The 22,920-nt window shown below is 31.4% G+C and overlaps 4 protein-coding genes across 4 annotated transcripts; 2 read left to right on the forward strand and 2 right to left on the reverse strand.

The window, feature by feature from the left end:
• Positions 1-399: 399 nt before the first annotated feature.
• Positions 400-3,517, forward strand: LOC110616463 (probable phosphopantothenoylcysteine decarboxylase). The gene is made up of 3 exons (XM_021758822.2): positions 400-576; positions 2,519-2,866; positions 2,946-3,517. The coding sequence occupies exons 2-3, from the start codon at positions 2,522-2,524 to the stop codon at positions 3,234-3,236; spliced, it is 636 nt and encodes a 211-aa protein (XP_021614514.1). The 5' UTR covers positions 400-576; positions 2,519-2,521; the 3' UTR covers positions 3,237-3,517.
• A 2,385-nt stretch (positions 3,518-5,902) lies between these two features.
• On the forward strand, positions 5,903-12,682 carry LOC110616638. The gene is made up of 12 exons (XM_021759071.2): positions 5,903-6,059; positions 6,147-6,245; positions 6,343-6,427; positions 7,018-7,087; positions 7,417-7,477; positions 7,592-7,645; positions 7,930-8,086; positions 8,168-8,264; positions 8,337-8,446; positions 9,284-9,390; positions 12,105-12,215; positions 12,317-12,682. The coding sequence occupies exons 1-12, from the start codon at positions 5,970-5,972 to the stop codon at positions 12,431-12,433; spliced, it is 1,158 nt and encodes a 385-aa protein (XP_021614763.1). The 5' UTR covers positions 5,903-5,969; the 3' UTR covers positions 12,434-12,682.
• A 1,523-nt stretch (positions 12,683-14,205) lies between these two features.
• Positions 14,206-17,033, reverse strand: LOC110618095 (reticulon-like protein B14). Its single transcript, XM_021761141.2, has 5 exons — positions 16,867-17,033; positions 16,596-16,776; positions 16,270-16,399; positions 16,125-16,194; positions 14,206-16,004 (listed from the first exon to the last, which is right to left on the reverse strand). Exons 1-5 carry the CDS (start codon positions 16,988-16,990, stop codon positions 15,835-15,837), a joined length of 675 nt encoding a protein of 224 aa, XP_021616833.1. The 5' UTR covers positions 16,991-17,033; the 3' UTR covers positions 14,206-15,834.
• A 3,497-nt stretch (positions 17,034-20,530) lies between these two features.
• LOC110616679 lies at positions 20,531-22,250 on the reverse strand. Its single transcript, XM_021759131.2, has 3 exons — positions 22,064-22,250; positions 21,742-21,950; positions 20,531-20,997 (listed from the first exon to the last, which is right to left on the reverse strand). Exons 1-3 carry the CDS (start codon positions 22,154-22,156, stop codon positions 20,700-20,702), a joined length of 600 nt encoding a protein of 199 aa, XP_021614823.2. The 5' UTR covers positions 22,157-22,250; the 3' UTR covers positions 20,531-20,699.
• Positions 22,251-22,920: the final 670 nt, after the last annotated feature.

Consider the following 22,920-nt stretch of genomic DNA (forward strand, 5'->3'; position numbering starts at 1 on the left):
AAAATAGATTTTTTTTATTAATTTTTTAATTATATTTATTTTAAAATATTAAATTTTATTAAATACTAAAAAATATTTTGAGAGAAAATAAGATAAATTTAAATAGAATTATAATAATTAATTTATATATTATTATAATATAAAAAAGTTGATAATAATGTTAAAATAATTAAAAAAGAATAATGGATAAAAATTATAGAATAAGGAGTTTTTTAGTAATGAAATATTTTTATAATAAAAGTTATTTTTTTAATGAGTAGACATTTTTTAAATATTGTAATTATAATTATTATTATGTGGAAAAAAAATTGTTGTGGACAAAATTACCACGAACTTTCGCACGATAATTAATTGATTTGAGATTGAGGAAAAGGAAAAATTTGTTTTAACCGACCCATACGTATACATTTACCTTTGCCATTCCACAATCGGATAATTTTCCAGGCTGCTCATGCACCGATTTAACATCAGGAACCACAATTATCACTCAGAACACTTTCAACGCTTTCTTTGAGAACGCAAGACTCGCTAAGAGTACGGGTGGTGACTGAGCGTCCTCGTCATTTCATCCGTAAGGTATGCGTGCTGGCTTCTTGGTCATTTCTACAACTTTAGACCTATTGATCGTTGCTCCATTTTCGAATTTTGCAATGGATAACTGAGTCTTTTCTTTTCTTGGTTTTCTCTGTTTTGTTTTATGTGTTTTTTGTCCATTTGTTTCTTTTGATAAAACGGAAAGAAACATATTTGTTTGTAATCGATTTCAATAGGAGGTGGGTTTATAGTGGATATCTCTACAAGACTTCATCTGACAGGGTAAGATAATTTTCATTTTTAACGTAGCATAATCGATATATATGTGAAAGGCGATAGGAATTGTTGGCTTCCTCCGCCTACCACCTGTTTGATCATCTCTCTCTGAAAAGTAGGGGAGTTCGCTTCTTGGCTCATAAAGAAGCTGCTGAATGCAGATGTCTAGTTATGGTTGGCTGGAAGAACCTTTTTTTATGTGAAGTGCTTTTAATTTTTAAAGCGGTTCTTTAAAAAACTGCATTTGGGCTTATTAGTAACCCGATCAAATCCAGTATCTAGAGAATCAGCCAAGCCACTAGAACCCGGTTCACCCCAAAACTAGGCCGTTTTGGACAAAGCTTATAGCTTGTAAGAAAGAAAATTGAAGGAGGCCCTGGGCCCCTGAATTTTGAATAAAATCTTTCAAGATTCACGATTTATTTCCCACCTCTTTCCTTTCTCTACCTGGTTACTTCTTGATTCACCATAATCCGGCATCCTCAACCTCCGGCTACTACTAGACGTTGAAACTCTGGCGTCCTATATATGGTACCAATGCCGGTTCTTTAATGTTGTCATTAAACCCTTTCTTGTTTTCCTGCATTTTTCAGTTTAAATCATTTCATATTCTTAGTGTTCATGTAATTCAGAACTGACATCAAGCTATTTTTGTTTCTTTTAGTTTATCTGCTGGATTTTTTTTCTTAAATAAAAAGTACGTCCTTATTTGAAGGTAAATGCACTTAAAGTTATTGATTTAATTTATTGCAAGTTTTTCGTGAGTATTTTCTTCTTCTGTTCTTTTGGCAAGCAAAATCCTCTTGCTTTGCAGAAATTAATAACGTGTTCTCTTGGCCGTGACACGTACTTTGAAGTCAATCTAGCTTCGAATAGAAACAGAAAGTGCTTTTGAAAGTTGAAACTTTAATAATTAAGTTTCTAAATAAATTATGTTAACTTACATTGTCAATGTATAAATAAAATAGTTTTTATTTATAATTCTTATATTCTATGACTTTATTATTTCTACTAAGAACATTAAAAGCTTTTTTCACCAATTTAAATTTTCAATATATTTTTTGGTTTTATTATTTATCTAACATATAGAATATTATCTATAATATTAATAACATTTATGTTTCTTTAACGATACTTTAGCAGATTTTAAGGTTAAAATTTAGTATTTGGTTGATGAAAAATGAGAGAAAAATTGAATTATTTTAGTGTTTTAATGGGGTTGAATTTATTAGTAATAAAATTCACAATAATTAGAAGAATGATAATAAATTTATGGAGTTTGAGATTGCTAGGCTGAAAATTATTTTAAAAAAATGAAAATAATAATAATAAAAAATATTATAAACTTTAGAATGCTTTATAAATAAAAAATAAAAATATATAAAAAAAAGAGAATAAACAGAATTTCAAAGTGTAATAAACTACTCTCTGTCAATGGTTGGTAAAAGAAGAAAATCGGATATTTATTCATTTGTATATAATAGTGACTTTTATTCTTATTATTTTACTTTCTATGGTTATGTTGATCGTGTGACTTCAAAACGAATGTTGATTATTATTTGATTTAGTGCAATTATAAATTTTCATTAATTATAATAATCATATGATAATTTAAATTTTGGCCCTGCACCTCTTTCAATCCCGTATCTGCCTCTGTTCACGAGATGTTTTTTTTTTCTTATTACTCCTCCTTTCATTGGTTGGACAGATTATGGCATGCTCAAGACCAGCACCCACAGGAAGGGAGTCAGTTCAGGTAAATGCCGCTCCTAGGAGACCCAGGATTTTACTTGCTGCTAGTGGAAGTGTAGCTGCCACAAAATTTGGAATTCTCTGCAATTGTTTTTATGGTTGGGCGGAAATAAAAGCTGTGGCTACAAGGAATTCTTTACATTTCATCGATAGAACCTCACTTCCTAGGGATGTTTTTATCTACACTGATGAGGATGAATGGTCCAGTTGGAATAGAATTGGAGATAGCATCCTTCACATTGAGCTGCGGCGGTGGGCTGATGTCATGGTTATAGCCCCGTTATCAGCAAACACACTTGGTAAGGTAATAAGTACTATATAACTGCTACTTGTAATTACGTTTTATTATTCTGTATCCTACTTTAACATGTGTGTCAATGCAGATTGCTGGGGGATTGTGTGACAATCTGCTGACCTGCATTGTCAGAGCATGGGATTACAGCAAGCCCATCTTTGTTGCGCCAGCCATGAACACCTTGATGTGGACCAATTCTTTCACGGAAAAGCATATCGTGTCACTTGATGATCTAGGAATATCTCTCATTCCACCTATCACAAAAAAGCTGGCTTCTGGTGATTATGGAACTGGCGCAATGGCTGAACCCTACACAATCTACTCAACCATATTAGCATACTTGCAGTCACGGAATAAAACCAAGATTTGGTTAGTTTGATGTGAATGCTTTCTTCAACTTCTGATGGTTACATGTGGATCTTATGAAATAGTTGAAACATGCAAGTCCCATACGCTAACATGAAAGGAGCACAAACGCCCACCCAAACAAACAGTCTCTTACATGTGTAGTACAGTACGTCTTACGGATTTCATATGCCTAGAAATAACTCGTAAGATTTCATTTTGAATAGTATTTTGTCAATGCCACACTAGCTATTGAATGAACGGTTGGCAGGCATTATGATCCAACAATGCTGAGTAGGTAATGAGACACAGTATGAGCACATTTCATGATTTGGAAATTCATTTCTCATGCTTTTTGATTGGAATAAAAAATTTTACGAAAATTAAATTCAATTTTTTCTTATCAGTTTAATAGAAGAATTTTTTTTTTAATTTAATCATATATAATTTTGAAAGAATTCACTTTAATTTTTTTTTTATAATACCAAAAATACTGAAGGAGGGAATAATAATCAAAATAAAAAATATATGTTAAAAGTAAGATCATTCGACGACGCATTTATATGTCTTATTAATATTTAACATTACAGCAATTTCAAAATTACTGCCCCATATATAATTGATTAGAATATTTTTCAAGTTGAGCATCCCTCATGAAAGCATTTTGCTCTTGGTGAATGATTGTGCCTATAATGGAAAGTGGGAATTTAGCAAGAATTTCATAGAACATATTACACAACCCAATTAAATGAAGTTCCTTTATAGACCGAACTTGATTCATCTTATTGCAGTGATGACGACATGATTGATTTTATTTCTAAAATCAAATGAAAAGAAAAATTAAATTATAAATAATTGAAATAAAAAAAAAACTAAAATTATAGGAATTGTATTGAATTTATTTTATCGTTATGACACAATTTTGAATCTTATTTAATAATTAAATCAAGAATCATATTAAGCTATACAAAATGGCACATCCATTTTTGTTATTTTATCAATTTAGAGTGAAGAAATTTAAGTGAGTAAAAGATTATTAGAGAAAAAATAAAGAGTTATTAATGATAATTTTTTTTAACATGTAATAAGTGAATTAAAAATTTTGATAAATCAAGAGGGATATAAACTTAACGGTTAAAAAATCAATCCAACCTAATAGAAAAGCCAATCCAATTCAGAAAATATGCAAACTAAATTAAAAAATAATCCAACAATGTTGTTCAAATCACGAAGAGGTAATGTACTGCCATTCAATCTACAACTATTGCCTCGACTGCAACTTGAGAAGGAAAAGAGGAAGAGATCAATGAAAAAAAAGTAAGAAAATCCTTATGCATGTCTTAAAATAATAAAATCGCACACAGGTATAGGGACAAAACACTTAAGCTAATGACAGAAAGAACAAATGAATAGTCAACCGTTAATCAGAACTAAATCTAATTATGATCGACTTTTCGCCAGTTAAAAAAAGTCTAAATCTCCTATAGAACGATCGCTATAACTACAGTAAGAAAAAGGACGTAATAGAGCTCGTCAAGAAATTATCGAACATAGTGGATGTGGTCTCAAATTATCAAAATCATTACATGAAGGTATTTTTCAAATAAACTCCGAATACTAAAGGTAGTAAAACTCATAAACAAAAGAATAAAAAATTAATAAATCTATAAGGTAAAATTCAAACACAACAACAAATCATAACGAAAAATAAAACAAGCAAAATTATACAACAAAAAGATGGAGAGAAAACCTGAAAGCCTCCTAGTCCTATTTGCCGGCCAATGCTACTTGCTATTTTCTCGCTAAAAAATTGAAGATGAGATAATAATTTATTGGAAATTTTTAATATAATTTTATTTGAAAAAGTTTTTTAAATTCTTATAAAAGTATAGAAATCTACATATAAAAATTAAAAAATTCCCCTTATTAATTTTTTATATTTAAAAAAATTCTGCCATTTCATGATAAATTGATAATATCCTGTAATTAATATAACTTTAAAAGTTCAATTGAACAATTAAAAGTTTGAAATCAAAGTTATTTTTAAAATTATATAAAATTTCATTTCTTAATAATTAGACATTTCTTAAATATTATTATTATATAATTTATTATTTCCATTATTATTATTATTGGATAAAATTACCACAACCTTTTCGACAATAATTAAGGTATGTTAATTTAAAAAATAATAATTTTATGATTTTTCATATTTATAATCAAAATTTTTAATTTTTAATTTTAAATAAAAAATTTTAATTTTTAAATTTATTATAATTATAATAATTTTTAAATTAATTTTAATTAAATTTAAATTAATTTATTATTATTTATAATTAATTAAAATTAAACTTTAATTAAAATTTTAAACTCTTAATTATATAAAAATTTTAAATTATATAATTAAAATATTTAATTCTCTTATATTTAAATAAAAATTTTAATTAAAAATTTTAAATAATTAAAATTTTAAATTTTAAATAAAATTTAATTTAAATTAATAAAATTATTTTATATAGTAAAAATAATAACACGTCTTAAAATATTATGTAAATTAATTTAAATATAATTAAAATTAATTTAAAAATTAATTATAATATAATAAATTTAAAAATTAAGATTTTTTATCTAAAATTTAAAATTTTAATTGTAAATGTAAAAATTTCTAAAGTTTGAACAAACTGATACTAAATTTAAAATTTTAATTTGTACCAGTGGATGGGAAAATTTTAAAATCAGACTGAATTTGATCATCCAGGAGAGGACTATGATGGACGCTTGGATACGATCACTAGTTGAAGCCGTACATTCGACCCCCACTCAGGTCGTCCTCCATCTCTCCGGCGGCGCCTCTCAGGTCTTTTTCTCTCTCTAATGTTACCTTCATTAAGAAGTGATTATCATGAGAATTCAACTCATCTAAGTGATTACATCTTGCTTCTAGGCGCTGGGCTTGTTGATGTCAGTGCCTGGTGCTACAAATACAGTGCTTGAAGCTGTGGTACCCTACTCCAGAATGTCCATGATTCAATTACTTGGCAAGGTTCTCTGACTTCCTTTTCTAATTAACATAAAATTGCTTGCTTAATCTTTGATTCTGTGCTTTTTGCATTTGTTGCTTTTTTTTTTTTTCCCTTCAGATTCCTACACATTATTGTAGCCGGCAAACAGCAGAGGAAATGGCTTTATTGGCTTACAATCGCGCCCTGAAGCTCTCAAGTCCTGGTAATTAAATCACAAACTAATATCAGTCTCTCTCTGTTTTTCCTTGGATGATGATGCGAAGCTCTTTCGATTCTCTTATTGGTTTCTAAGCTGCTGTTAGTGAAATGTTCAATGTCTTGGGCCGCCACTCACTGCTAAAGTGCATTAAATATTGCTGCAGAATGAATTGTTGTGGAATAGAATTATTGGTTTTATGAATTTTGAATATCTTTTCTCTGTTGTTTTAGCGTGAAATTTGAAAATCCACGAAGTTTATAGAACTTACTTAGTAATATTCAATCAAATGATTTCAATAGCATAAGAATGTTGGTGACGTTTTGCATAAGCATTTAAATTTAACAAAAACAATCATCACTTTATATTTTGTTTGCATTTGTTTCACATTGTTAACAAACTACTAAATCAATTTGGTTATGTTGCTGGCAGAATGAAGGTTCGTAACCTTTGCAAGGATATGATTTTGATGTATACTACAGTAGCTAGCTTGTCCACATATCTGGATTTACAGAAGCACTAGTCATTTTTTCTGAAGTTGGAATGGTTTAATAAACATTTTAATTTAGTTTGGCATTTATGTATCCGTTGAATAGGTTCTCCAGTTCTTGGTGTGGGTTTTACTGGTTCTCTAGCTAGCACACGGGCCAAACTTGGTGATCACAGGTACTGTGTATGTATGTATGGATGTTATTTATGTATTTATGTATATACACATTCCTATGCAAAATGTTCCCTTTACAAATGAATGGAAATTCAATTTTTTTTAGAAGATCAGCTTTAATTTTCCTCCATAGTTATCTTTTCACTTGAGACTTTAATGTGGTTTCCTTTGGCCTCATTTAATGTATTTATGATGGTAAATTTTTTCCAAGTGACATGTGGTAACTCCATTGTTTCATTGTAACTTTACACTTATACATGTAATTTTACAGCGTCTTTGGGTTACTTCTAGCATTCTTAAATCCATAATGTCATTTCACTGCTGTTTATAGATTTTACTTGTCAACAAGAACATCTGACCGACTTTGGGTATCTACCGTTACCTTGTCAAAGGTAATAATAGGTGGCCTCCTTCCTTTTTTTTTGGTCTCCTCTTTTTTCTATTTAAAAAGACTTGGCCTTTTGCGTTGCATTTGTTAATGAATACTTGTTTACTGATTTCTCTAGGGTTTGCGAACTAGAGAGCAAGAAGATACCATTTCAAGTCATCTTGTACTTAAGGTTTGTAAGACTTAGACAGAATTAATTGCATATGCCTTGATAAAAAAATGTATTTGCGTCCTTTATTTTTATATTGCTCATATGGAGTTGATAGAACTCCCAAGATCACATACTAGATGACTTGATGTGATAGCTATTTGCTGCCAACTCAGTGCTTTCACTTGTTTCCCTTTATGTCTCTGAACATTACATCATGCTTGATTGTGTATAAAAATTTGTTTCATTTCCTTGGTTATGTTTTGTTTTTGTTTTTTCCCCCTGTTGGAAATATTTGTTTGTTACAGGCCATTGCAAATGCATGCAAAGTCCAGGCAACTTTTGTTTCTCATTTGACTGAATCTGATGTGTCTGATGATTTTGAAAAACAATTTACTGAAGATGAAGAATTGGAACAGCTTATAAATGGGCAAATATGCTTTAAGGTTTATCCATTTTCCAGTGGTATGGTTTAGTCTTTGGTTGAATAAATCCCAATTATGCTGACTTATGTCCATTATTTATTGTAAAATAGTTGTTTTTCAGTGACATATACATCGAATGAAGAGAGAAAGATAATACTTCCTGGTTCTTTCAATCCCTTGCATGAAGGCCACCTCAAGCTCTTGGAAGTTGCTACAAGGTTTCTTTCAAACACTGTGGTTCAAGATTATTGTAGTCACTTCCTTTACTTGACAACTTACTTTTTATGTAGCATTTGTGGCAATGGGTATCCATGCTTTGAGATCTCAGCAGTCAATGCTGACAAACCTCCATTATCAGTATCACAAATCAAAGATCGTGTCAAGCAATTTGAAATAGCTGGTGAGGCTCAATATCTATGTTATTTTCAGCATCACAAACTAATTTTTCCTTTATAAAAAGTTTGAAAAAAATTTTCAACCATTGGATTGGAATTTGGATCAAAACTATAACCGGATCTGAACTGGAGCCAGGGGAATCCTCTAGGGCCAGTTCCACTCCCCTAAACCTTGAACCAGAGCCACTGGTCCAGGCCTGAAACCGTCCTTTGGCCAGTCCTACATGGCATATGTCAGGGTGGTTGATACAGTTTTTCATATGACATCTAATCTGGAAGGTTCATGAATTTCAGTTATGAATGATATGGGGATGGATGGGTGCATTTTTGCATGGAGGTACTGGATTGGATCAATTAAATGCTTAGAGGACAATATTGAGTTAAAAGCATTATAAACTTCTACGTGCCAGTTTGAACATATTATAATTATAATTGACATAGCCATGTAGCTTTTGATCATGAGTTGCCTACTTGTGACCTATATTTATGTAGCTGAAATAAAAATTGTCCTAAAAGTATTGTTTAAGCTATTGTTTGAACTGTGCTTCTTGAAAACATCTAAACATATGGAATTGTTTACTCCTCATATGAGCTTATCTATTTTATTGGATTGCATGCTATTTAACAGCGTGCAAAATTTCCTTTAATCCTTTAATAGAATTTTGTTTGTGTTGGTTTTGATGTTGATATTATTTCAAAACTCATCCTTCAGAATATTGCATTATCTTTAACTTCAAATTTCATCTGACAACTGAGATATGGCTTGAGTCAAACTAAATTGTAATTTTAGTAGCTGTCTGTTTGTTAGAGAATTATTTGATTTGTTTACTCCTTGATGACAGGGAAGACCGTGATTATTTCCAATCAGCCTTTTTTTTATAAGAAAGCTGAGCTTTTCCCTGGCAGTGCTTTTGTAATTGGTGCAGACACAGCAGCAAGGCTGATTAATGTATGTCATCTGATTTCTCTAAATCAAATATGCACTATATACATCCTGAAGTTGGTTATACACATCAGAGTCCATAATGTTCTAGAACTTTATTTACTATTGTATGCATGTTTGGATTTAATTCTCTTTCTGGAAAGGTTAAAAATGGACTTCAGTGATTCAGTGTTTGCAATTGATTGTTTTTAATGTATGATTAGTTTGTTGAATATCTGTTTCCCTGTATGGTGAGGCAGAAGACTGCAGTCATAGAAGGGACTGACTGCTGCTTTTACTGTAAATAATGATGGGAAGCGTATTACCATATCTGCTCCTAATATATGACTAGATAGGTGGTTTAGAACAAAGTTTTGTTCTTGTATTTGACTCTTCATGGAAGTCAGTTGCTTGAGCAACAACCATGGAGGAGTAACAATTGCTCAGAAAAAAACTAGAGGAAAAATGAGGAAATAAAGAATCAAGAAAAATGGAATTTTCTCATTGATCAGCAAGGCGGGTACATGAAGGTATAAACACAATAAGCAAAGGAAAATAACTGCCCCAACAGCTCAAGATATGTGTGAAGTTGACAGCTCAGCTCCTTCAACTAACTGAAACAAACTTCAATTATTTTGTTTAACGACCCGGAAATCGAACCGCTACCAGTACTAGTGATCAAAACGACTTAAGGTCGCTGGAGTTATAATCCCATATGATTACACAAGCATACAAAACATTTTCATTTTATTAATCAAAACTTGATATGTGCATGTATCATAACTGAAAAACATAAAACACATATTAGAGCCCTCATCAAATGGTCCAGTACGATCAACATTACATGTCTCAAGCTTGGTTTAAATATAACTTGTACTTTAAAACTTTTACATAAAAGATCATAAATAAGGGATTATAAAAAAAAATTCGGACAAAGTATAATTCTAATCCACAAAAAGAATTATATGTCCATAGCTATACTATTACAACAAAACTATACCACACAACACTGCTGGCCTCCCGAACTAACTTTGGTCGTGCAAACCAAACCTAGAGTTAGGGAAAAATGATAAGCTATAAGAGCCTAATGAGCAGAAATATAAACAAAAGCAGTTTAATAAAACATATGTTCGTACGAATGCGTCAAAACACAGACAATTCACATCAAGATGGATTTGTCATTAGTAACCTCCATAATCCTAACAGTGTCCGGTTCACAACAGGTGCTCTTTAGAACTTCTTCTTAAATATAACATAACATATCCATAGTGTTAGGGGCATAAAATGGGCAATCCTGGTCTTTCCCTTACATAGTGCTAGCAGCGTAGGATGGGTAAGCCCTGTTGTTCCATATCTATCATAACAGATCATAGAATGATCGAGGGACATCCATCCACAGCAATAATTAACTGTGCAATGCATCATATTTGTGAATTCTAATGCAAAACAACCTAATTATATATACATGGCATTTGTGATGCATGGACATACTTAAAACGTTCGATTTGTTTAAATAATAGTTCAGTTTAGTTCTACTCACCTTCGACTGACGCACGTCTAACTTTGAAATAGTTATTTCACTGCAAGTTTTTACAGTTTCCTAAGTCCAATCCTACACAAATGGACTTAAATGAGAGATCAAATATAACTTTTACAACACTTAAAACTATCTTACAAAACCCCTAAAAACCTATAAGAGTACGTGCAGGAAAACGAGCTGAAAATGGTTAGACAGGAGACTTTTGGTAGCAGGTTCAACGGCCTAAAGTCCCCTTATAGAAAAGACAATGGCCAAAAGGTAGTCTTCATAGACAGGTTTGGTGGCCGAATTTGGGTTCTTCTGCAAGGCAGAACCCGATTTTGCATTAACCTACAGCCCTCCAAACATTTTCAAACTTACATACAACAGCCTAAAAGCACACCAAAACAATTTAAGAGCCTCTAAGCAACTAGAAGACTCCCCAAAAACAACATGCAAGCATTTATAGTACATCAGCATATAAGATTCAAACAAAATGGGGAAAAAGACATAGATCTTGCATGCATTCTCATTTCAACAATTTAATCCACACACATAACTCACTTTTGGCCCAAAATCAAAGAGTTTCGAGAAAGACAACTTACCTCTTGAAAGACACACAACTACAACAACAATGAAGAGATTTCGGAGAAGGGAAGAGTTCCGAAGATCTCAAAAGGTAAAACTCGAAAATCAAAATTCGATTCTTCAAAATAAAAGGTAAAACTAATGAATTTATAAAGGATTTGAAGAAAACTCAAGCAAAATCACCAAAGGGCCTTAGACTTACTTCTGCCCGAAAAAAGAAAGAATAATTTCTCTGAAAATCAAGTTGAGACCCTTATATAGATGGATTTATCAGCTTATGTTCAGCGGCCGAACATAAGAGATTTGGCAGCTTAACCTTGAGGATTTGATTTTTTTTTTTAACACATCTTAAAACACTTTAAATTTATTTTATAAAAACTCATTTTACCCTTCTAAAATTTTCAGATTCGAGATTTCGAATTCCAATGGAGATTCCGTCGGAAAGTTAAAATTCCTACACCGGAGTTTAGCCGGATATTATATTTTAACAACATGCTTCAGCCGTATGATGTAATAATATTTATATTCGGCTTCTTAATATGGCAGCATGGAGTTATGCCTTCGTTTATTACATGTTTTCCTTTTTTGCGTAAGATGGACTTATGTTAACTACTTGTTCCTACTACTTTTCCAGCCGAAGTACTATGATGGAAACTATGGAAAGATGCTAGAGATACTCGTTGGATGCAAGAATACAGGATGCACATTCCTTGTTGGCAGTCGTAATGTAGATGGGGTTTTTAAGGTTTGCCCTCTTATTGGAAATTTATGAATATCTAATGATTGTCTATTTTATATTCATTTGAAAATTTGTATGTGTTTTTTTTTTTCCTTGCCTTTCTCAAGGTTCTTGAAGACTTTGACATTCCAGAGGTGTTAAAAGACATGTTTGTCTCAATACCAGCTGAACAGTTCCGCATGGATATTTCGTCCACTGAGATTAGAAAGAGGAGTGGGATGTGAGTTCAACATGCTGCAACATTTACCTAATGTAAGGTTGTTGTAATGCTGATGAAGAAAATAAATGTGCATCTAAACACATCAGCCAATATTATCCTCCACACGTCTTCTGCATGTTAAACACCTGTGTATACAGATTTAGGCGAGTCGGACCAAAATCTTGGTAGTCTACAATGAAAATAAGATCGATTATTCCAGTGAACTGTCTTTATCTTTGCACATTTTGGCAATTACGATGGTATCTGGTTTGTATGACTGGAGTCATTCGAGTGAATCTAAAAAAAGACCTTTGGTTTTATAGTCAGGTCAAATATTGCGGTTGCGATGGAATTCAAACATCTTCCACATGTACAGGAATGTCAATTTTCTTTTATGGGATTGCTATTTGCGATCCATGGACTGTTAATTTCATTCTATTACCCCGCTAAATTATACGATTTGACGATTTTATCCTCTTCATTTTCATTCCCTCTTTTCTCAATAAAAATAAGCCTCGAAACGTCGTTAATTGGTTGTAATGTGCTCTAATAGGATGATTCTCAAAACCCATAGATTCCTTATCCTCTCAGCGTCATCTGCCCTCTAGTTTTTGAAGAAGGGGTAATCCTCTCTCTTTTTTTTTTTTTTCCTGCATAGCAATACATTATAAGACGATTAAAAAATATAGCAAAAATTATAAGACGCTAACGTTGGAGTAGCCACAATCTATTCAGAAGGCAAAGTATTTTTGAAACTATATTCTATTCTTTGTAATCACTACAAATATGAACGCCTACACTAAGATCTTCCCCAGGATGTTGGTACAGTTAAAAGGCATCAACCAAAGCAAAAATGCAACACCATAGTGATGAGTTAGATTTGGAGCCCACAAATGGTGCGATATAGCTCCTTTACAATTCTAGCCATCAGCAGATAGAATGCTTCCCAAGAGTTGCCAAGACACAGAAAAGTTGATAACCTTTTGCTTCCAACATGGCAATTGATTCTAGTTAGCGCCATAACAATCGCCAAAAGCTTCAACCGTGCAAGACAAAACGGCCACCGGCCAAACTAGAAGAGATAAAAGCTACGAGAGATGATCATAATGGGATCTCTTGTGAATTTTTCACCGTAAAATCTGATCCACACACAAATATTTCAAAAAATATATACACCCACTCCAAATGGGAGAGAGAATTCTGCAGTTATAATAGAAGATAATAGTTGTCCCACCCTGATGGAGCAGCGAAATGACCAATGTTTATGGCAAAAGGCAGCCGGCAAAAAAGAACTAGCAGCCAAGTTAGGAGAGAAAATTCCTCTCTTTAGTCTTGAAACCATTTCAATAAGTGTCTCCATGAAAGCTGCATCATTCAAAGCCTAATTTCGAACATATTTTCCCCATATCTCTGAAATGAGATTATATAAATATAAAAATAATTTACAATATAATTCTTGAACTTTAACAAAACTCATAATTTAGTCCATATTTTTAAAATAAAAAAACAATTTGTCCTTACAATTTCATTATATTAATAAAATAGTTCTTCAATTAACAACATTAAATCATTAAAATTTAATCTTTTTTTTTGAATCAAATTAAAATTTAATCTTTGAAATTTCATTTTATATAACTGTTTAATCTTATTAATTTTAATAGTCGTAATAATTTAATCCTTAATGGTTGACTAACAATAAATTTAATAGGATATTTATTTTATTAACAAAATCAATTTTTTTGGTAAATTCCACGGACTACGCTTATACTACTCTAAATAAAATGTCGGTGAGTAGAGTAAAGCAGAAGAAGAGCAAAATTCTGATTCTTCTGGCGAAAGAGAGAGCTTCTTGAGATAAGAAATCTTAGTTTCGACCTGAATACACTGATAACAAATGCAACTACATACGATGGAACATGTACAATCTTAATCTAAAGATCTAAATCCAAAACAAACTCTCGACTTAATTCGGACATATGCAACTGACTGTTGCATTAACAACCTAGTATCTCCACATGAAATTCTCTTACAAAATGTCCAAAAGAGAAATTTCTACTGTTATATTGATATACCACAACTGAATTTGTTCACATGGAGTGGAGAAGATGAGCTCAGGCACCGCAAGCTCCACCGCACCCACCTGCGCATGTAGAACCATATTTATCAGTATGCGTAGCAGAGGCTTTATCCTTGGAAGCACCTCCTGCGCAGGAGAAAATGAGAGCTGTAATGATGGATAGAGTGATTATTGCTCCCCACCATAAGAGTAAAGCTTCACTGCTCAACCCTTCTCCTCCGCCGCCGCTTCTTCCTTTCAATTCCCTCACCATATCCAATCTCTGTCTTTCTCTTGATAGGAGAAGCCGGGAGTTGTTTTTGAGTGTTGATAGCCAATAACAGAGATCAAAGGATTGTTTGATTTGCATTGACTTTTATGGAAAGGGGGAAAAAAATAAATAAAAAGAAAATGCTAACTACCAATCCCTCCCTTCTCAAACCCTATCCATTTTGAGGCTGTCTTTGTTGACATATGTTGCTAATTAATTAAAGGAAAATAAAGGCTGCCTTTTGTTTTTAATAAAAAAAAAAATTCAATTGATTATTATTCACTCGATTCATTTTGATATTAATTTAACATTTGGATCAGGCCTAGAGAAGCACGTCGCATGTCTGTTGACGTGGATTTAATGGTAGTTAGGAATGATGGCAATTGTTGGACACTCTTTTTTTTTTTCTCTCTCCCTTTTGATTGAGAAATATTTTTCATTAATATTTCAAATAAAAAACTATTTTAAATAAAAAACTTAATAAAAAATAATTAAAATAAATTTTTTTTTTTGAAATATTTGATTCGAAAGGCGTATTTTTCTTACACTGCCAGGGAGATTTTGGGTTAAATTACCTTCCACCGTGGGATTTTTGTTGTGACCAAAATCCAAAAAACAGAGCAGAGGAAGAGGAAGGGAAGATATAGGATAAAGAAAAGAACTAAGCAGGGAAGACAGGAGAAAAGAAAGGTAAATAAATAAAATAATAATAATTTTCTAACATATCTTTATTTAATATTATTGAATCCCGTTATCTTAAAAATAAATGTAATGTGCTTTATAAGAATTTTAGGGATTTCTCCTTCTTAATTATTTTTTGAAAGAATTAAAAATAATTTAAATTTAATATGATATTAGAATTTTTTGAATTGAAGGTATGTTGAAGGGAAGCAATGCGTCGCTTATAAGCTTTTTAGATACACTTTCCATATTGCAGGATATATATTTATCGCTTTTATTTGTAATTATTAAGAATGTCTTGTTTATGATATTTTCACAACTTATGCTATACAAAGCTTCAATTTCCAAGCTGAGGTCAGGTCCCCGGAGAAAATTTTCTGCAATCTGAAAGCCATTTCCAGGTCAAGAAATTCCAATTTTACGCCAACTTTTTGTCTTTTGTTGGTCCTCTTGGGATCTTGTCAAGAACTCTTTTATTAAAATTTTCAAACAGGTTCTTCATTTCTTGGCTGCTTCTTCCAGCATAATGATCTACCTTCTCTTCATGTCGCTCATACAAAGCTGGCAATGTTGCCAAGCACAGAAACACTTCGTCCAACAAATAAACAATCATAAATCCATTTAATCTAGTTCTCAGACATGGAAAATAGATAATTTGTAAACAAATGAAAGCAAAAAAATAAAAATAAAAAAGCCACAGGCTCTTACCAATATATAAAAGAGTCAGAGTGCTGCATAAAGACCCAAAAGCTGACAATATCCAGAGACAAGCTATGGTCTGAAAATGAAGTGGTTAGGAATGTACGATTAGAATTCAGAAAAATGATTTAAAATGAAGAAGAGATTTGCATACCACAAAGAAAGTTTTTGGATCTTTCCCACTTGAAATATAGTATAATTTTGATAAAAATTGGTTGATTTGCTGAAAGAGGAATCTCAGTGTGGTTTCTGCCAACTCTATGTCATCGATATCAGGAGGATTTCTGAAGTTAAACAGAGAGATTACTTATTAGGCATCAAGATCAGGAGCACATAAGAAAGTGCTAAGGCAAAATTTATTCTTATTTAAAAAAATATATATTTTAATATATTTTTAGGGACTAATTAATGTATTCCCCTATATTAAAAGGACCAAAAAGCAATTTTTTTTCCTAAAAAATTACATTCGTTTGTTATTACCTTTTGATGAATCCAGCAGCGTTAGACCAAATGAAGAGAATGGCCATAAAAAGCATGAGCAAATGGCAAAGAAGAGTAACAACATGATACTCCACAACTTCAATGAGAAACCATACAACCGTGAAACCAATTAGAATCCCTGCTGATAAATACTTGTTCTTCCACAGCAGTATGTCAGCAACTGCATCCACATTTTGTTAAGCAATTATTAATGAGTTTGGCCACCCAAATAGAATCAAAATAAAAAGAAAAAGAGGACGAAGACAATTACCACGCCCTCTTCCAAGGACGGCATGCAGAGATCTCCGGTGGCCGAACAATTTTCTCGAAGGTGGTGGAGCAGGCTGGTCGTCATCAGAATCAGAATCAGAATCATAGATCCCCCACCTCGGCATGATGAGTCAGAGGCTATGTTTGAATGGCTGGTACTGTGTAAGGCTGTGATCTAGTAGCTATATAAAGAGTTAATTTGGGGGTTCTATGCTTGGTATCTAAGCAACTCATCACAATGAAGAAAGGTATGGCTTTTGCATGGCTTACAGGTTTGCTCATCACATTAGTTTTAGGATTCATCCACCTTGCAAGGAACAAGGAAGCTTGGGATAGAAATTTTATGATTTTCTGTCCCCCGAAAATCAATTTCTTTTATCAAAATCAATTCCAAATAAAAGGATCTTTTCATCAATATTAGCAATATTATTTAATATATAATCTATAGCAGTGGACCTTATTTATCCTAAGATTATTTGTAATGCTTGATATTTTATATTATTAACAAATTTAAATTTTTAATTGGAGAAAATGGAGAAGAAAAAAAAAAGCAATAACATTACGTCGCCGTGTTAGCTTATCTAGATACTCAAGATAAAATATAATTGGATAGTTGCAAGAAAAGAATTTTAAAGTTATCAATAAGCCGTCTAAAATCAGACCAGTCATTTTCCTATGAAAAAAAAAAAAAGTAATATTTCTAACATTAACTTTCACATTTATATTGTTGTATGTCTAGGTGTTTAGTTAAAAAAGAGTTTCACTCATAAGCAAAGCTTTGTTATTTATAGATTTAGAATTCCAAGTTCATAGCTTGACAAGAGCAGTATAGAATTCATAACTGCTGTGGAAAAAATCTGAGAAATCATAGATCATGAACTGTTTACGGAGAACATTAAAATATATATTCATTACAATCCAATGATTTTACAAATTAAAATTTATTAGAGAAAAAAAAGTTATTTGATTGATACTATACAAACGTACTTTATAAAAAAAATTTCATGCATGTAGGTCCTCAATCTACTAAATTGATCAATAATAAAGCCAAAGAAAAAAAAATAACAAAACAAAGCGACCCTTAATTTTGTGATAAAGATAAAAGAAAATGTGATATTAGTGCTTCTAGCAACATTAATTGAAATGGTAAACTTTACTAGCCGTTGGAGATTGTGAGTTTCAGATATACGATAATTTTAAAAAAAAAATTTGAACTTTTATAACTTTTCACATTTATATTTTAATTTTAAAATTTTAAATAAATAAAATTAATTATTTTACATTTACCTCAATTTTAATCATTAACCTTAATCAACTTTTACTAAAAAATTTATAATTCACACGTACCACATAAAATTATTTCTTAAAAAATTTATTAAATAAAAAAAATTTAAACGTTTATTTTAATTTATGTTTATATTTAAAACTTTAAATTTTACATAATAAAACTAAATCTTTCTTAATTTATCACAATTATAATTAAAATTACTAAATTAAGTCTAAAAAATTAATAGCAATTTATAATATAATTCTTAAACTTTTATATTAATAAATATATAATACTTTAATTTAAATTTTATATTCATACCGGTTAAACTTATTTCTCTTAAATAAAAAAATTCAAACGTTTACATTAAATCATATTTATATCTAAAACTTTAAATTTTACGTGACAAAACTAAACCTCTAAATATATATAATATTAAATAAAAATTTATCACAAATAAATGATATATATTAAAATATTTTATTAACAATTAAACTGATAATCTATATTAATTTATTGATTGATATTCACACCGAGTGTATCCACTAAAGAATAAAAAAAAAAGTATTTCTAGTGAATATTTGCTTTATTCATAAGGATGGAACATTTGAAACCTTACCTAAGAGAGAAGAGTACCGAACCACTCATTCCAACACTCGATGATTATATTTTAAGTTTTTATTAAACTAACAATACGTGTATAAAAATAAGAATAAAAAAGTAAATAACAGAATTAACAAAAAAGACATTATTGAAATAAAAATATATATTTTAAGAACTATTTTATTAGTCCAATAAAACTTTAAGAACTATATTATAATTTTTTTAATAACTTTTCACGTTCAATTTATTTCTCTTTATTATAATTGAAATAAAAATAAAAAAATTAATTTTATTATTCAAATTTTAAAATTTTATATATAAGTATGAATTAACATAAACGTTTTAATTTTTTTTATTCACTAAGTATTTTAAGGAATAATTGTACTGAATTAAAAATCTTTTTATTAAAATTAATTAAGCTAGATAGTTAAAATTCAGATAAATATGAAAAGATTGATTTTATTGTTTAAGATTTTAAAATTAAAATATAAATATGAAAAATGATAAACGATTTAAATTTTTTTTCCAATAAACCTAAAAAAAAAAACTTATTAATATTTCAAACTTTTCAATTAAGAATCCACAAACTCCTTCAATTGCCTACTATGTTCTATAAATTGGGAAAAGGGTTCTTCCAAAGCTGCACAATACCATTCAAAAATTTCCAATATACAGAAACAGATTCTCCTCCAGTGTTGCTGGTGAAAATGAGAATGGCAAGTAGTGTAGCCTCTTTGGTGGTGTTTGGCGTGTTACTTGGGGAGATCCTGCAGGGGTCTCTGGCACTGGTAGTGAATTGTAACCCTCTTGAGTTAAGCCCATGCGCAAGTGCAATGACATCTTCAAGCCCACCATCGCCCATATGTAATATGTTGCAGCAAGTTAAAGAAGCAGAGGCCTTGTCTTTGCCAGTACATGAAGGACCCCAACCTCCAAAAGCTTGTTAACTCTCCCAATGCCAACAAGTTTGCTGCCACTTGTGGCTCCCCATTCCCCAACTGCTAGGCTAGGACTCATGTCCTTGCTGGTTGGTTTAAGCTCTGTTGTTGATCACTGTTGATGAGGTGTCGGGAGTGGTCACCGAGTCATGGTGGTCCTCTGTGTGGCTTCTGCGTGAGCTTCTCTTGTTCAACTTCAACTTCCTTTTAGAAGTTTTTTATAATTATACTTATAAAAATTACATGCTAAACAATGATAGTATTTGCAGACATGTTGGAAATGATTCATTCGTTATAATTTAAAATTAATCAAAATAACTTTTTTAAACTAAAAGAACCAAAATTCTAACACACCTTTTAAACATGAGAATTCCCCAAGTAAAATTGAGACAACAGAATTTTAAATGAATTACATCATCTTCAAATGTATTCTGACACATAATTTATCATAAAAATATTTAAATTGAATTTTTTTAATAGAATTAAATTTTCAACTCAAGGATTATTTCAAACGGTAATCAGAAGGTTAATATTATTGGTTAATGAATTAAAGATAATTTAAAGCATTAATAATTTAAAAAATTAATAAGATTTAGAGATTCTTCTACCACTTTTATAATAGTATTTTCTTTTGTCATGGGGCTTCTAGAGATTCTTTTATAAATTCTATGGGCTTGGAAATCTAATTTTATTTTTCTAGAGCCATTGCTTAAAAAACAAAAAGAAGAAGTTTAGCTTATTTTCACATTATGGCATTTTAATTAAACCAATGTACAGTGCATTGCAAGTCCGTACACTTTGAAGTTCGAATTATAAAACATAATCATGGAAGTAAGGCATCAAGCACATCACAAATATGAACAAACACTATATATATTTAGATCTAAAACACCAAATATTATACAGCACATCCTATGTCCACGAGCTCTCAATATATAAAAACCATTCGCTTTCTTCTCCACCCATATTTCCCAAGATTAAAGTTCTCAAAATTGTAGATATTCTAAATCTAATCAAATTGTAACATTAAACTTTCTCAAATTCACTAGCTTGCTGTTGCTGTGGATAGCTTGAAGCAGTCATGCCAACGCCTTCATTTTGGTGCTTCTCCCATCCACCAGTATCAGCTCTAGAGTGAGCCCAATAGTAAAAAATCGACCCTACCAATGACACCAATGTTAAAGCTGCTCCCGCAGCAAAAACACCTTTGCGGAGAGTGGCACAAGATAAGTGCTCGCCTCCAAAGATTGCTCTGTACTTGGTGTGGTATGCATTTCTTGCTGATCCAGCCAATAAACATGCCTCAGCTCCCAAAAAGCTTACCCTAAAAATTTCAATTTTTTGTCAAAATTTTACTCTGACATTCTAAATCTTACATGATTTGCATAGCTGTTCTTCCATGACACTTCAGAAGACATTAAAGGTTATGATTCATCTTCAAAATTTGACTTGGGCATATTTATTTTTTCTTTCCTTCTTTAAATATTAAATTTATATACTTTGAACTAAAAATTCAAATAAACTAGCAAAAAGTTTCAAATCTGCTAATGGGGTCCCTAATATCATTCATAGGAATCATACATATCCTAAATTAGAACTGCAACAAAAAATTTACTATTCAGATTACCTTAAACTCTTGATTCCTGAAATAATTGCCCTTCATAACAGGCAATACTGCCAATTTTTAATAAATAATTCAGGCAGAGAAATAATTAGGATCCCCCAGTAATAGGCAATAACAAATTATCATATAACTATGGAGGGATCTAATTATTGAAAGACAAAAGGAAAGACACCCCTCCACTTTCTTGTGCTTTGTTTAGACTAATAATTTAATCATGTGAATTTTTTTTTTTAAATTAAACACTTTACAACTTCACATCGAGCACAAAGGGTGTTAATTTTGGCATTATTATTGAGCAGAAGAGATGGGACCCAATCTTAATCTAGATGTTTCAGATGCTAAACATGGCGCACAGCTAAGCAACTATTTCTAATTACCTAATTAGGTTACGTTTCGTTAAAATCAAAATTAAGAACTGAGAAAATTAAAGAGTAGTAAATTTACCAGGAAAGGATGAAGAAGAAGATAGCACAAGTGGTGGAGGAGCTCCCACTCAAAAGCCCTTTACCAAAACAGAGACATCTGGTAACGCCGTTAACCACAGCTTGGCTTAATAACAACAGCCCAAACGCCGCTAGTCCATACACCGTCGACGCGTCAGTGGTGTACACACAGTAAGTCCTCTCATCATACTGATCAGGCACCACCTTAGCCTTCACAAACCCCACAGAACAAAGTAACAAAAAAGAAAAAGAAATCAATCAACATTATGAAAACAGCAGAACTTTAAATCTACAAAAACAGATATAGAGAGAAAGAGAGATACGTGGCTGCGACGCCGCTCGGCACCGATGGCGAGGACAAAGGCGATTAGGTGGAGAGAAGTGACGGTGGCTAAAATGGAGACGGAGAGAGCCATTGGAGAATAAAGGGTGAGCCTGGTGAGTGTGGCCTGCTTTTGATATGAGAAATCGGCAGTATCGCTTTTCTTTTTTAGCAATTTTACTACATCGTGGGCTTCTAATAGGGCTGCTTTTATGGATGCTTGTCCCATTTTCTTTCTCTAACAGGTCATGATTACTAATCCCCTGCTTCAGTCACCACCGTGGTTTCGTGCACCTTAGAGTGTTTGACGATGGATCTGTGGGTTATTACATTTGTTGGTTGATGGTTGGATGTGGTGGGACCCTTTTACTGACTAATGAGTATTCTGCTTAGTTGTAACACAGTTGGATTTTCAGCGCGCCTCTTTCCCGGTTATTTAACCGGCTGTAGCCTGTCAACCTTCCCTTATTACATGCCTTATTTGTTTCTTTCCTGAAAAGCACAAAATTCCTTTTCCTGACTTCTTTGACTTAGAAATTATTATTTTAATCTTCACTACGCTTTTTTTTTCTATTAAAAATACTTTTAAAATTATTTTAATAGATAAAAAAATAATTAATAGTATTAAATTATGAAAAATAGAATTTAACCTTCAATTAACATGAACTAAAAAATAAAAATTAAATTCAAAAATTTCCTACATTGAATTTCTTAACATAGTTCCAACTGTTAAGAAAATAATAAAAACACTAAAAATAAGTTAAATGATATTATTATTATTTATTATCTTTAAAAATAGCTCTTCAGTTCTGAAAGGAAAAAACTTTCCTTTTCAGAAAAGATGATTTCTTAGCACAT

This window comes from Manihot esculenta, chromosome 6 (genome assembly GCF_001659605.2).
Source record: "Manihot esculenta cultivar AM560-2 chromosome 6, M.esculenta_v8, whole genome shotgun sequence".
Lineage (NCBI taxonomy): Eukaryota > Viridiplantae > Streptophyta > Magnoliopsida > Malpighiales > Euphorbiaceae > Manihot > Manihot esculenta.

Bases quoted from the DNA above. Each gene is read 5' to 3' on its own strand.
- LOC110616463 (XM_021758822.2), top strand. From the start codon at position 2,522: ATGGCATGCTCAAGACCAGCACCCACAGGAAGGGAGTCAGTTCAGGTA. The intron at 2,867-2,945 runs GTAATAAGTACT...GTGTCAATGCAG, and splicing joins CAGCAAACACACTTGGTAAG to ATTGCTGGGGGATTGTGTGA.
- LOC110616638 (XM_021759071.2), top strand. From the start codon at position 5,970: ATGATGGACGCTTGGATACGATCACTAGTTGAAGCCGTACATTCGACC. The intron at 7,478-7,591 runs GTAATAATAGGT...TGATTTCTCTAG, and splicing joins CTACCGTTACCTTGTCAAAG to GGTTTGCGAACTAGAGAGCA. The intron at 12,216-12,316 runs GTTTGCCCTCTT...GCCTTTCTCAAG, and splicing joins ATGTAGATGGGGTTTTTAAG to GTTCTTGAAGACTTTGACAT.
- LOC110618095 (XM_021761141.2), bottom strand. From the start codon at position 16,990: ATGCCGAGGTGGGGGATCTATGATTCTGATTCTGATTCTGATGACGAC. The intron at 16,195-16,269 runs GTATGCAAATCT...CTTCATTTTCAG, and splicing joins ATCCAAAAACTTTCTTTGTG to ACCATAGCTTGTCTCTGGAT. The intron at 16,005-16,124 runs GTAAGAGCCTGT...TGTTGGACGAAG, and splicing joins TCTGACTCTTTTATATATTG to TGTTTCTGTGCTTGGCAACA.
- LOC110616679 (XM_021759131.2), bottom strand. From the start codon at position 22,156: ATGGCTCTCTCCGTCTCCATTTTAGCCACCGTCACTTCTCTCCACCTA. The intron at 21,951-22,063 runs GTATCTCTCTTT...GGGTTTGTGAAG, and splicing joins CCGAGCGGCGTCGCAGCCAC to GCTAAGGTGGTGCCTGATCA. The intron at 20,998-21,741 runs GTAAATTTACTA...TGAAATTTTTAG, and splicing joins TTCTTCTTCATCCTTTCCTG to GGTAAGCTTTTTGGGAGCTG.